General features: G+C 38.1%; 1 protein-coding gene across 3 annotated transcripts in view; it reads right to left on the bottom strand.

Annotated features, from left to right (window-relative positions):
- The window catches only part of FAM13A (family with sequence similarity 13 member A), a 330,318-nt gene that overhangs the window by 56,572 nt on the left and 259,502 nt on the right, over window positions 1-14,244 (bottom strand). For all 3 annotated transcript variants that reach the window (XM_049630875.1, XM_049630874.1, XM_049630876.1), the window contains 2 exons: window positions 13,910-14,089; window positions 7,821-8,007 (listed from right to left, as the gene is read on the bottom strand). In XM_049630875.1, coding sequence (XP_049486832.1) covers window positions 7,821-8,007; window positions 13,910-14,089 — 367 coding nt within the window. The remainder of the gene's footprint in view (window positions 1-7,820; window positions 8,008-13,909; window positions 14,090-14,244) is intronic.

The raw sequence follows: 14,244 nt of genomic DNA on the forward strand, positions 1-14,244 counted from the left end.
TATTGGCAAATCAAAATTCAAAGTGGCTAGCATATTCTTTCCTTATTCAATAGTATGTACAGGAAAGAAATACTAGATGTGTATAAACATGGTGAGATTGAAAAGTCAGAAGGGTATTTATGTTTCTTAGGTGAAAGGTAGCTTGTGGCTAGGACATAGGGGCAGACCTTTAGCGTAATGTAAAGGAGGTAGTGGGGCAAACCATTCAAGTGTCTGATGAAATAGTCTTTAGGTCAAAGTAAGTTACAATCAAACCCCTCCACCCACCCACTAGGTTCCACCCTCTATCAATTACTCAAGAACACTGATTCTGCAATGGATCCCCTTCTCTTGCACATCAATTCCCTTCTCTATTGACTTATCTTACACAAATACTCTGCGATATCACTCTTTTAAATGCTCTCTCTTGATCTTGCATTGTCTCTGATTCTGCCGCTTCATTTTTCCTCGCTCCTAGAGAGCCACACGTGTTCAAAGACTTTCTATGCTTGCAGTACCCAATTCATTTCCTCTGATTCTTTCTTGAAATTGACCAACTGGATGGTTTCTTCTTTCCTCCTACCTAAATCTACCATAAAGGCAGATGTGGGTATTGCACTATTCCAATTTCTCTCCTCTGATTTGTTGCTGACTAAAATCCAGTAAGGCTCTTGCCCCATGTTTGTACTGAAGATTGCTAGTTGCTCCTTCCTAATCTTTTTTGCCTATACCTTCTCACCTGCCTACAAATGTTGGTATGTCCCAGAGTGCAGTCATTGGAGCCCTTCTTTTTGCTTGTTCCCTACGTGCCAGTTGAGACCATCCCAAGGCTTTAAATGCCAACTGGTGCCAAAGATTTCCAAACTTATCTTCCAAAGACTTCCAAACTTCATCTCTCCCCTGAGCTCCAGATTCACACACCTAACTGCTTACTTGACTTCTTTACTAATGAGCATCTCAAGCTCAACATATCTGAATGGAACTTTTGGTTTTTCCCTCTGAATTTGCCCCTCCAATATTATTCTCCATCTTTCCAGTTACTCTAAAGGTCTTGGAGTCATCCTGCACCCACCTCTTTCTTCACATCCACATCCAATCTATTAGAAAATCCTCTTTATTCCCTCAAAATACATCCATAGTCTGACCTCTTCTTGCCACTTAATGGCTATCATCCTGGCCTAAATTGTTATCAATTCTTGCTTAGATTACGTCAATTATTTTGCTTTAGTGTTTGTTCATCCCTTACCACCTCTGTGCTATTCTTAACACAGTTGCTAGAGCGATTCTTTCAAAAGGTATATCAGAAAATGATTTTCTTCTTTTTAATCTTCTAGTGGTTCCTCATCTCACTCCAGATAAATCCCAAAGACCTAAAAACAGCTATAAAGGCTTAAGTGATCAGTACCCTTGCTACATCTCTGACCTCATTGCTTATAATGCTCCTTCCTCAACCCTGTTCCAACCACAGCAACCTCTTGCTTATCCTCAAATAGGCGAAGCCTGCTGCCCCCTCTCCCCTCTCCTCACCTGATGGCTCACTCTCTCACCTCTTTCAGGTCCCTGCACAAATCTTCTTAGTGAGCCTGACCAGGGTATCTTCTGTATATCAGTCCTTCACCCCCCACCACTTCCTGTCGTCTCTGCCCACTGCATTTTTTCCCACAGCATGTACTGCCATCTGACTATATATTTTCTTGTTTCTTATTTGATCCTATAAGAATGCAAACTTCAGGATGGCTGTGAGTGTATCTGTTTTGACAACTTCTGTGTCTTTAGCTCCTCAAAGAATGCTTGTCATACAGTTAGTTGTTGTATAGTTGAAGGAATGAATAACTTTAAATCAGTGGTTCACAATGTGGGGCTTTTTTACATTACATTGACACTACCCAGAGAATCACTGTCATGTAGTTTGTGACAGGAATTAGTGCACGGAAAACAAGGGTTGAAAATTGCTGCATTAGGTAGATGACTGTTTTGCAGGGGCAGGTAAGACAGCCTGGGGACAGGAGAGGGTGGCGGTATGCAGACATGTCAGGTGACTGTTTTGATATTCCAGGGCAATTATAACAAGAGCCTCAGTGATGTAATGGCAATACAAAGGGACAAGGGGGTCCTTCATACCATTTTTAAAGTAGAGTCCACTAAATTTGACAACTAACTGAAAAGCTGGAAGAGGGGCTGGGGGCAAACAAAAGGACCAAGAAGATGTTGACTGATGAAATCAGATGGGTAGCCTGGTGAAAAAGAGATTCAGGAGGAAAAGACAATGAATTCGGTTTTAACATGCTCACTTTCTAAGGTGGACTGCAGAGAGCTTCAATCAAATGTTGACTTGGCAGTCATTGGTAGAGAGGTGACATCTGACACCATGTGAGTGGCAAAGCTCTCAAGCAAAGATGGAAAAGAGAAATGAGACAAAACTTGGGAGCATCTACATTCACCTATGCTTTATGGAGGCTGAGCCAGTGAAAGAGATGACGCAGAAGAAAGTCATCGTGATCACAGGACACAGGAGAGGTCAGTGTCACCAAGGTGGAGAGGGAGAGGGTTCTGAGAAAAAGGGAAGAAGTATCAAGCCCCACAAGGGCTTGAGGAGTCAAGGACCAAGAGAATGTCAGAGCACAGGGGTCTTAGAAGAGCAGTTCCAATTCCATGTCCAGACAGCGACAGGGAGAAAGCAGGTTTCCCAGAGAAGTGGGTGTAGAATCTGGGTTACTGGGATTGAACAAGCAAGTGTGAGAAGCAAGATTCAGAACAAGGAAGTGCAGACTGTTCAAAATGTTGGATAGCAAGTGAAGGAAAAGAGACTGGTCATTAGAATCTAGGGAGCAGAAAAGAACTTACGTGTGAACAGTGTTCAGTTTTCTCTATTCTTTAGCACATTTAGTTGCATTTAAATCTCACAAAAAAACCACAGTGAGGCATTAACAGTCCCACTTTACAGATAAAGTAACTGAGGCTAAATAACATGCCCACTCACCATAGATATTAAGTGATAAAGTTGAAACTGAAAACTGAGGTCTGACTGCAAGAGCTATGCTCTTTCCTTGAACCCTGCCTGTGATTTCAGAGGGTGCACAAGGCATTAAACAGATACCGTTTATAAATAAGAGAGCTGCTAGACTATGTTTTCAGTTTTTGTACAATAAATGTGATGCTTACTCTATATTTTATAGAATTAGTATACTCATATGGGGAACATCTGAAAAACAGAGCATGCACTAACAGCCGCTTTTTTTTTTTTTTTTTTTTTTTCCTGAGGAGGCTTCATGCCCAGTGTGAGGTCCAACAGGAGCTCGAACTCATGACGGTGAGACCAAGACCGGAGCTGAGATCAAGAGTTGGACTCTTAACTGAGCCACCCACGCACCCCTTGAGTGACAGCTACTTCTAATACTGCTGCTACCACCACCATGATACAATCAATCACTTTAGGCTTATTTCCTTTCAGTCTTTTTTCCTGGGAATGAACATTTTTATATACATTTGTACACACACACGAGATACATACATATACACACATACAAATATGTACACATATACGATACATACATTTATAGACATACATATATAAAAAGGTACAGAGACATAGATACATATATAAACGCACACTTCATAACCCACTTTTAATATTGAAGGATATAGTAGACTCTCAGCACCACCACTTGTGTGTGACCTTGGAGATGTTATTTAATCTCTTCTGCCTCATTTCCCTCATGTTTAGAATGAGAATAATAATAATAATAATAATAATAATAATAAATCTGCCTTATGGATAATTGGGAGTACTAGAATTGATAATATATACAAAGCACTTAAAATATAACTTGTCAATGTTTTTTATTTTATTACATGGTCTTCTAAATAATAATTTTACTGAACTGACATCCACATTACTAATCTGATCTCGTACTTTTAAGCATTTAGATTGCTTCTAATTTTCCATGATTATGGAAAGCCTTGCAGTCAGCAAATTAATACTCATGGTCTTTTCCATATTTAAGTAGAACTGAGTGGCAGAAGTATGATTACTGGATAAAATGCATGACTGAGTTATGGGCTTTTGATTCAAGCTGTTAAACTGCACCCAGAAGAGGAAGCTTTTAGAGGTGGATGCTTTTTCTAGGCCAACAGAAATGAGCCAGTGGACAGGAAGCCATGAAAACCGTGTGAGTGAGTGTATGTGTATGTTTGTACATTTACATGGGGGTGGGGAGATGGAGGTAGAAAACAGAATTTACACGGACAGTTCTTGAGTTAGAGGGTAACCTCAGAAATTAGAAAAGCCATGTTATCATTTGAGCAGGTGAGAAAATAAAATGAGTGGAGTTCTTAGAGATGTTTTGAAGCAGGAAGGAAGCTGCTGAAACACAAGCTGGGTGTCCTAGTTCTTCCAAGTAAATGAGGAGACAAGGTTTTGCTCTGAGAATGACTGAAGGGTACAGGCATGAGCTAGGAGTTTAAAGGAGGAGGAAAAGCTTGGGACCGTGGCAATAATTAGAGATAAGGCAGAACACTCTAATGTCACACACTACCACTAATTTTTAAGCTCTGAATTCTCTGTAGCCTCTTGGTTTCTGCTGGTCATGACTGTCTCAAGAGGTGACAGGGCAAAGGCGAAGTGCCCAGCCAGTTCCCACCTCAGAGGTTCCAGATGTGCAAGATGCTTTTTTTGGTCTACAGCATATTCTCCTTGGTTGTGTTGTGGGCTGGTGTGATCAGTGTGAAATTATCACTCGCTGTGTTCAGGTCCTCTCCTCTCATTTACTCTGGAAAATGGCTTTTGCTCCTATCTCTTCAACAAAACCGCTCTTATTCAGTGATCTCCAGCTTGCTAACCCCAGTGGTCAAACGTGCAGTCTTCTACTTGACCCACCGTCTGACCTTCTCTCCTCTTTGAGATACTGGGTTCACCTGGCTTCGAAGGCATCAAATTCACCTTGTCTGTCTTCTACTTTGCTAGTCTCTTAAGTCTCCTCTCCTGGTACCTTCTCATCTCTCCATCCTCTAAAGGTTGGTGTGTCTTATGGCTCACAGCCCCTGAGGTGACTTTTCTTTTCTGTCCACACTCACTCCCTTGGTCTTTCAAAATACACCCAGAATCCATCTACCACATCACAATGACTGCAATGCACCACTCTAGGAGGAACTGTTCACATTTTAGTCTATGGGAACAGTGCCTCTAGAGTAGTGCATCATACAATCTGCAAGGAAATACATGCTGACTCTGGTATCACCTTGTTCAAACCATCATCATCTTAATTCCAGATTATTGCAATAGCCTCTTAACTGGGGTTTCTCTTTCTGCCATTGCCTGCTTACTATTCTCAACGTAGCAGTTGATTCAAATTTCAGTAAGTCAGATCACTATTCTACTTAGAACCCTCAAATGGATTCTCATCTCATCCATATTAAAGGCAGAGTTCTCACAATGATCCATGAGGCCCTACTTCATCTGCCCACTTTCTCCCATTACCTCTTTAACTTTGCTCACTCTCCTCCAATCACAACGGTACCTTTTTTTTGTTTTTTTGAACATTCCAGATAAATGATTGTCTCAGGGCCTTTGCACCTACTAGGATAGTATGGCTTGCTTCCTCACTTTCTCTAAGTCTTTACACTCAAATGTCAAATTCTTGGGAGATCTTCTCAGATCACTCCATTTAAAGTTGCATCGCTTGCTCCCTCACAATTCCTGTCACCATTTCCAGCTCTATGTTTCTTCCTAGTAGTTATCACTATCTGACGTATTTTGTGTTTTACTTACTTATCTTGATTATTGTCTGTTCCCCCTACTAGATTGTAAACTCCATGAGGACAGTAACTTTTGCCTGTTTTTCTCACTGCTGTATCCCCAGGACCTGAAATATTTCCTGGCACACAAAGGCATATAATTATGTATGCATTTCTCCCCTCTCCCACCCAGTTTAGAAATAAATGTTTACTCAGGGTGTAAAGCACGTGAAATGGAGCAGGAAAAGGTTTTGGGGGAGATTTGGGAAAAGTAAACTTAGAAGGTCAAAAGTAAGTGACAAGTTAAGATGCACAACTTAACTTTTAGGATGGAGTCTAAAGACTTGCTATGTTCCCTGGCTATTTGCTTTGTGGTTACCTGTGAAGATCAGATTTAAAAATTCATGGCATATGACAGTTAGAAAAGCTCTTAGACAGCACCTTTACTTTCTACGTGGAAGTTGTGTTGGCAGGGTTTTCAATTATTCACTGCAAAATGACATGGTCCACTTGGCTCACTTATGTTAATACATGACATTCACAACCTGGAATGAGGAAACTGGCAACTAACATGGGGGCAAACCCTTTCACCTAAAAAGACCAAGATGGCATTGGGCTCTCCCATTCAAATGTTTTTAAGCAAAGAATGTCTATAGTTATTATATCAATCAAACACAGATTCTAAGGAATAAATGTACTTTTTCACTTTTATTAGCTATTACCACCATGCTAATTTAAGACATGATTCCTTGTGGAAAAGAAATATTCATGGCTTCAGTTCACGTAAAAAGGGACTGAAATAGAGTACATTCTTTCCAATGAAGTGTTGGACTTTTAGTCATTGTAATCTCTTTGGCAGATAAGCAAATTGTGGGCCAGATAAAGAACTAATGAAATTAGCACCATTTATTTTACTTAAAAATTTACTTTTCCCCTACGCAAGAATTAAGTTAATGCTAAAAACATTTAATATGTATAATGGTTCCAAAGCTTACATTCTTTATTTGGAGTGTATCAGAAATGGACCTGAGGTGGGTGATTGCTTCTGTCCCTTCTAGCTGGTCACTATTACTTCTAGAAACAGAGCATCAAGACATTTGGAGGGGAAAAAAGAAATTAACATGTTTCCCTGAATTTGCCTTTATGTGTATTTTATTTAGGGCAAAATTGGGAATCTTCTCTGAGCACATGCATAAATTGACAATGGAAAAGAGGTGGCCCATATTAGTAAATGTATGAAAAACCCAGCATGGAGCTAAAAGCTAGTCAGAGATAAAATAGATCAGAGTATTTACACATTGCATGGTAAAAGCGGACATTGCCTAATTTATTATGGGGACTCCAGCTCATGTTATGTTATAAATTTTATCTTCAGTTTTTATTGTTGTTGTTAAATTTTTAAAAACTAAATGGACTAAGAAGACACACTTTGGTTCTCACTTTTCAGAGAAACTGAAGCATATACAGAAAATGATGACGTATACTAATAGTATACAATAACTTGTAATAACTTATATATCAAATCAATAATCCAGGGTTCAATTCTGAGGTAACTGTGTAAGAGGCTGATTTTTTGTTTTTTTTTTTTGTTTTTGTTTCTGGTTAATTTGGAAGAAAATAGTTTCTAGAGTATAGGTTTAAACTAAATTTCTGAACACAGAGATTTTTGTACACAAAGATAGTTGACCCTCTTTCTCTATGTAGTTTTCTTTCACTTGGCTTTAAGTTTATTAATTTTTTTAAATAGTCATATATTCAAGAACAAACAGAATGGGGGAAAATAAAAAGGCTTTATTGGCAATATTTCAAAAATAAAATTTAAAAATGCTCCAAAGAATGAGATAAAAATCAGGCCAATTTAAATAAATAGTAAGTGTTCTGTCTTTGTTTCTTTTGGTAGAATATAATTTTTCTCGGCTTTGATTTTAATATTAAAAAGAAATATAAGTGTGCATATTTAGTAGCTCTAAGGTCTTCACAACTCATATCCTATAGTCCTATAAGCTCATGATTGGAATTATTATTATTATTATTTTACATAGCAAAGAAAAGAGATGTGGTATTTCCTAACTGGCTACAAGTAAAAATTTTACAGAATTTTCACTTACCACAAGACCATCTTGATTTTCACTGAGTTCAGAGAGTTTGGAACTGGATTTCTGACGTTTAGGTTTGCCCCTTTCTCCAACACAACCAGAAGTATTTTCATACAACTTTTCCACATCCTGAGCACTCAAAATACAATCTTCGAGGCTGCTGAACCCAGAAGGAATATTTTCTTTGTCGATAAGTCCCCTTGAAATTAAAAAAAAAACAACAACAAAAAACCTTGATTTTATTTTAAAAGGTAAAAGGGACATTTTAATGACACTGTCACTGCATCACATGGGAAATCAGGAGGGTGCCCAGAAATTCCATTTTGCCTCTTTGATCAAAATCTGAGCACAGTGCTACTCCTGAGACCAACTGGTGCCAAATAAATCACATTAAAAGAGAAATTATTCCTAGAGGCAAATTGGCAGGGACTGTGTTTCTACCAATGAACAACTTTTGTATTTGTACCAAAAGTAATTTGTATTCAAACAGAGAGAACAGTGCAAGCTTACAAAAAAATCTTCCCATTATTAATAAATCACACCCCCCCCCACATATACATTTTATAATCCAATGTGTGAAGAAAAATCTGAAAAGGAAATATGTTGTCTTTTTCTCTAGAATGGGACATGCTGATTTTTCCAAATGATGAAGACATTTCAGCATAGTAGAAAAGCATGAGTAACAGAATCCAACTGCATTTGATAGTCTTGGTAGAAATAGCATAAGTTTATAAAAACTACAGAATACACAATATTAAAAAAATTTTTATGTTTATTTATTTGAGAGAGACAGAGTGTGAGCCGAGGGAGGGGCAGAGAGAGAGGGAGACTCAGAATCTGAAATAGGCTCAGCTTAGAGTCTGACGCGGGGCTCGAACTCACGAGCTGTGAGATCACGACCTGAAGTCAGAGGCTCAAGTGACTGAGCCACCCAGACGCCCCCAGAATACAAAACATCTTAACTTAAATATGGATTTATTACTTATCAGTACAAAGTTTCATGACTTAGTTTTAGCTTCATGACTTAGTTTTAGAAGTAGATATGAATGCCATAACTATAGAATTTAATTCACTTAATATTACTGAAACAATGAGTATCTTAAACATTCCCTCAAGGAGTTTTCACAAAATTAAATTACTTAGCAAATTATTTGTCTTTTACTACATCATGGAACAAATTAAGCCATCAGTATAGCGTCATGGCTTGCCAGAGTACAAATGAATGAGATCTCTCCCTTATTGTATGACTAAATTAAGGTAACTCCCTACTACTCATGGAAATACATGAGCTCTAAAGAGCAAAATTGATGACTACATTTTACCATCAGTTCAACCACATCCCAAAAAGAAAGATAATGTTAAATATTTATTCTGCAATCTAAATTCATATCCTGTTTTAGATGAGCTTATAATGGAGGCAAAATTATGAATTAAATATTTTACTATCTTAGACTATCTTTGGTGATTTTTAGCACTCCACATTTAATTTAGTCTTATTTTATACAACTTTTAATGTAAAAACATATAGACTTAGTAAAAGTATATAAAAGATTGATGCAACAGTTATTAGAAATATCCTAAACATAAAATAACAGAAGGCATGAGAAAGCTGATAGGGGCTAACATGCTGGCACATATACTCATGCAAACACTCTTAAATCTTCCCCCCCTTCATGTGCTGAGAGAGGTGCCTTTTATGGATAGTTGGATGAGTTTGGTATCAACTTCAAAAATAGTTGTTTTACTATATAAAATCTGTCTAATCGCTCTTCTGATTTCCTCTAACTCCTGGGGTATACATCCTACTATTATTTTTTTAGTGGGGGTGGGGGTTTATGTTTGAAAGCTCTTAGGACAGAATTGTTTACCCCCAAATTCCTATGTTGAAGCCCTAACCGACAACGTGACTGTTTTGGAGACAGGGACTTTACAGAGCTAATTAAGGCTCAATGAGGCTATAAGGGTGGGGCTCTACTCTGTTAGAACTGGTGTTATTATAAGAAAAGGAGGAGACACCGGGAAAGCATGCACACAGAAGAAAGGCCATGGGAGGACACAGAGAAGGCACTGTCTGCAAATCGAAGAGAGAAGTTTCTCATCAGAAACCAACCCCATCTGCACCTTGATCTTGGACTTCCAGCCTCCAGAACGGTGAGGAAATAAATCCCTATTGTTTAAGTCCCCCAGGTAGTACTTTGTGAAGGTAGCCCCAGCAGGCTAATACAAAAGCTAAAAACTAGTTTTAGAAATTAAAACACAAAGTTTATTTTATAATCTTTTTGAATAGTGAATAAATGACTGGAATGAGTCCTGTCAAAATAAATATATGAAAATCTGTTCAGTGTGTTCATGTGGAAATCCTGATCTCTTAAAAAAAAAAAAAAAAAAGGTCTCTGAGTCAACACCTTTCAGCCACAGTACAAATGTGACTGTGAGAGCACTGGAATACAATTCCTGACTGCAACATTCGGACAGCTTTCAATCATACTGGACATCACTGAGATTTGACCTGAACTCAAATCTCTGCGGCTTCTCACTTCATCTAGAGTTTCTCCCTCACCCCTACATGCACACTTAATGTTCTAGTAATACCTATTTATCGCTCCTCTAATAGTACAGCATAATTTTTTTCTTTTACTTTGAACTAGGAATTTAATATAATATTTGTAACAAAGAAATCTGTATATACATTTCCAATTTATTGTGTATTGGACAGCTGAAACCACTTTAACTTAAATTACGCTTTGCCTCTTAGAAAGTATTTATTATAAAATTTTCACACACATAGAAAAGAAGAGAGACTCACAACGAACTTCCATATACCCCTCACCAAGAGTCAACATTTCCATGCATCTGGCAGATGGCAAGCTTTTTAATAAATGAATTAAACTGAAACCTTTCACATAATGAACATGTTCCTTAAACCTTGGTATTTTTATGGTAGCAAATAATAACATAAACCTGACGTTTCCTTTTAAACAATAAATAATTAGCATTAAAATGAAATATTTACAGTCTACCTTCTGTATTTGTTTAAACAATGTCACGATGACTTTAGTATAGACTTTATTGGCTCTTTAATCTCATCCTGAAATATGGTCATCACTGGCTTTAAGGATATATTTTTTTAATTGGTTGCAGCTCTAAGTTGTTAGGAGGCCAAACAATAGACAAAAATATAATGAGTTTGTATATTTAAGAACTCTTTTTTTTCCTTTTTTTTTTTTTTTTTTTTTTTGAGGGGGAGAGGGGCAGAAGGAGAAGGAGAGAAAGAATCTCAAGCCGGCTCCATGCTCAGCACAGAGCCTAATGCGGGGCTCGATCTCACAACTGTGAGATCATGATCTGAGCCAAAGCCAAGAGTCAGACGTTTAACCGACTCAGCCACCCAGGCACCTCTTTAAAAACTCTTTTTAGCCATTCCATAGAGTTATTAGTTTTGAATAGAATATATTAAAGTCTAGCTTAATTTTTATTTTTTAAACAAAGCCTGATGAAAATCTTTGATAAATGAATCAATTATGCATAAGTATATACTGAGAAAAACATACTTACTATAGGCTATGATAATGATTCTCAACCTTTGCACAATCAGTGATATGTCACTGTATCTCCTGGGGACATACTGGAGAGGACTTTCATGGGGACAAAAGTAGTAGGTCTGGGGCCCTGAGAGATAAGGGCCTCACTCCTCCACAGCCCTGGTGAGCTCAGAGAGGCAGTGCAGTGTGGCGTGGAGGTTGAAGAGGAAGGACTATCAAGACACGCTAATTACCCAGAATGTCAGGTGAGGAGGAGGCCATATGACTAGGAGGGTGAGGCCAACAGGGAACACAGGAAGGGGACTTCTGCATGCCCAGACCACACACCAAGGAGAAAGAGTAATGCAAGACTGTAAGTTACCTTGGCCACACACAGTTTGCAGCCCGAGATTCACTCACTCAGTGCACAACTTAATCTGACCACAATGAGTAAGCAGCATGAGCAGGGAAGGAAATTACCAGAGAAGAAACTTTAAGGGGAAGGCTGGAGTTTCGTGGGTCGTTAGATTAGTCAGCTTCTACCATTCTCCATCTCATTTGTTCTCCTGATATTGATAGTAAAATATGATTGAGATAACTTATATTAGAAACATTCCCAACTCTGGGAAACTAAACTCTGCAGGAAAGGTTACTTAGTCTGTGTTTTATATTTTTCTGTCTATCCCCATTCACTGTGACCTTACCCCACTGTGCTGTGCCCTGCCTGCTGCTGTGCACCCACCATCAACACTTCCACTGTCTGTCTCTGTTCTCTGTCTTGTGCTTACTACCACTTGCATCCAACCTCAGCTTGCTGTCCACCTGTCCAAACAAAGAGAGTGGAAAGCACGACGTCGTGACATACTAAGACTATTTTTAAAATGCAATGTGTTGCTATATACTGTTTGGCAAAAAATGAGGCAGAGGATATGAACAGTATTAAATAATTTATACTTGCTGTGTAACATAATTTAGGCAGTACACAAACTAATTATACTCCTAAACATTTTCTATAAAGTTTAGTCAATAGCTAATTTTAAACATAAATACCTCCCGAATTACAATTTTTCTATTCTCTAAAGGTAGTATTACACAGCACCCTCTCCAACCCAGCAGCTTCAAGACAATTAGAAAAAAAAATTTTTTTTAATGTGTTTATCTATCTTTGAGATGGAGAGAGACAGAGCATGAACAGAGGAGGGTCAGAGAGCGAGGGAGACACAGAATCTGATGCAGGCTCCAGGCTCTGAGCTGTCAGTCAGCACAGAGCACCATGCAGAGCCCAAACTCATGGACTGTGAGATTATCACCCGAGCTGAAGTCGGACACTTAACCGACTGAGCCATCCAGGCGCCCCTAAGACAATTTTTTTTAAAGTGCTGCCTATATCACTTAAAAAGTCAGTAGGTTATACCACTGATACTGTTTTATTTCTAAAATTACATTTGTTAGTATAGCTCTTAAACATCTTGACAATATGCGGCATGGTATTTATTTACACGACTTGTCTTTTGTGTCTTTCTTTAATCAAAAAGAAATCTCTTTTTTCCCTTAGATTTTGATGTAGATTATGAATCCAGGTAAAAAAGAATGAGGAGGACTAGGGTCTGATTTAGTCTTTGACATTTAATAAGGAATTCAAAACAATAACTTTTTAGAGACTAAATGCTACGGTAGATAAAAATAAAATTTTTGGGAAAAATATATGAATATAACTTTATTTTCCATGACAATTTAAATAATGATTATTCAAACATATGGATAATTATTTATTTGTATTTTCTCAAATCCCTGAAAATCTCAAATTCTTGACATTCATGCTGTGGGAAAGCTTAAAATCAGTCACTATAATAATAAAGAACACAAACATTTTCTTTTCTGATTAGACTTAGGCTCAACATTCCTTACCCTAAAATGTAACCAACTGTCAGAATATTACAGTGATATTCTAATATTTCATCAGGCCAATACAGCAGGGAAATCTGTTGATTTCATAAGGTGTTCTAACAGCTAAATGAATGTTGTCTAAGAGAAAAACCACCTCTGGACAGGCATAGGGCCATTTTCTCCTCCAGTGGTTCAGCATCCTTCTCAATAAGATATTCATGAGGAAGCCATGAAATGTATTAAATCAGAGGTGGTTTCCTACAATATACATCTAGACAACATAAAACATCTAGAAAAAGCTGAAATATTCACTTAGCTGCCTACAAATTTCCAAAAGTTACCTTAGAACAGTCAAGGGCACTTGGGTGGCTCAGTCAGTTAAGCATTTGACTCTTGATTTTGGCTCAGGTCATGATCTCACAGTTTCGGGAATTCAAGCCCCACATTGGACCCTGTGCTGACAAGCGCAGAATCTGCTTGAGATTCTCTCTCTCTGCCTCTCCCCTGCTTGCACTCTCTCTTTCTCAAAAACAAAAAATAACAAACTTAAAAAAAAGAATAGTCAAAATGAAACTTTTAAAGTTTTAACCTGAATACTGAAATGGGAATGGCTATAATGCAGTGACTAATTCAGGTGTATATTTTTAAAAGGAGAAGAGAAAATCCAAATAAGAGGCACCAATGCCAACTCACACATCTCTGCTGCGTCGAACTTCATCCTGCTCTTTGGACTGGCGGCGGCGCTGTCTGGCAGATGTGGAAGAAGACGCTGATGATGTTCCAGACTCTGAGTCCTCTGAACTTTGGCCTCCAGGGCCATTAACATCAAAAAGATGCTGCTCTACGGCTGACCGGATGGTTCTTTCTAAGAGTCTAATAAAAAAAGAATACAGAGTCACTCAGGTAATCAAATTTATCAATGATTGTCTTTAAAAGTTTGTATCTCTAATTTTGGAAAATCTGTATTTCCAATGGTAGATCTACTATAGTTTCATGAACAGAGATAGCATATGAGACATCTCAAAATA

This window comes from Panthera uncia, chromosome B1 (assembly GCF_023721935.1).
Source record: "Panthera uncia isolate 11264 chromosome B1, Puncia_PCG_1.0, whole genome shotgun sequence".
Lineage (NCBI taxonomy): Eukaryota > Metazoa > Chordata > Mammalia > Carnivora > Felidae > Panthera > Panthera uncia.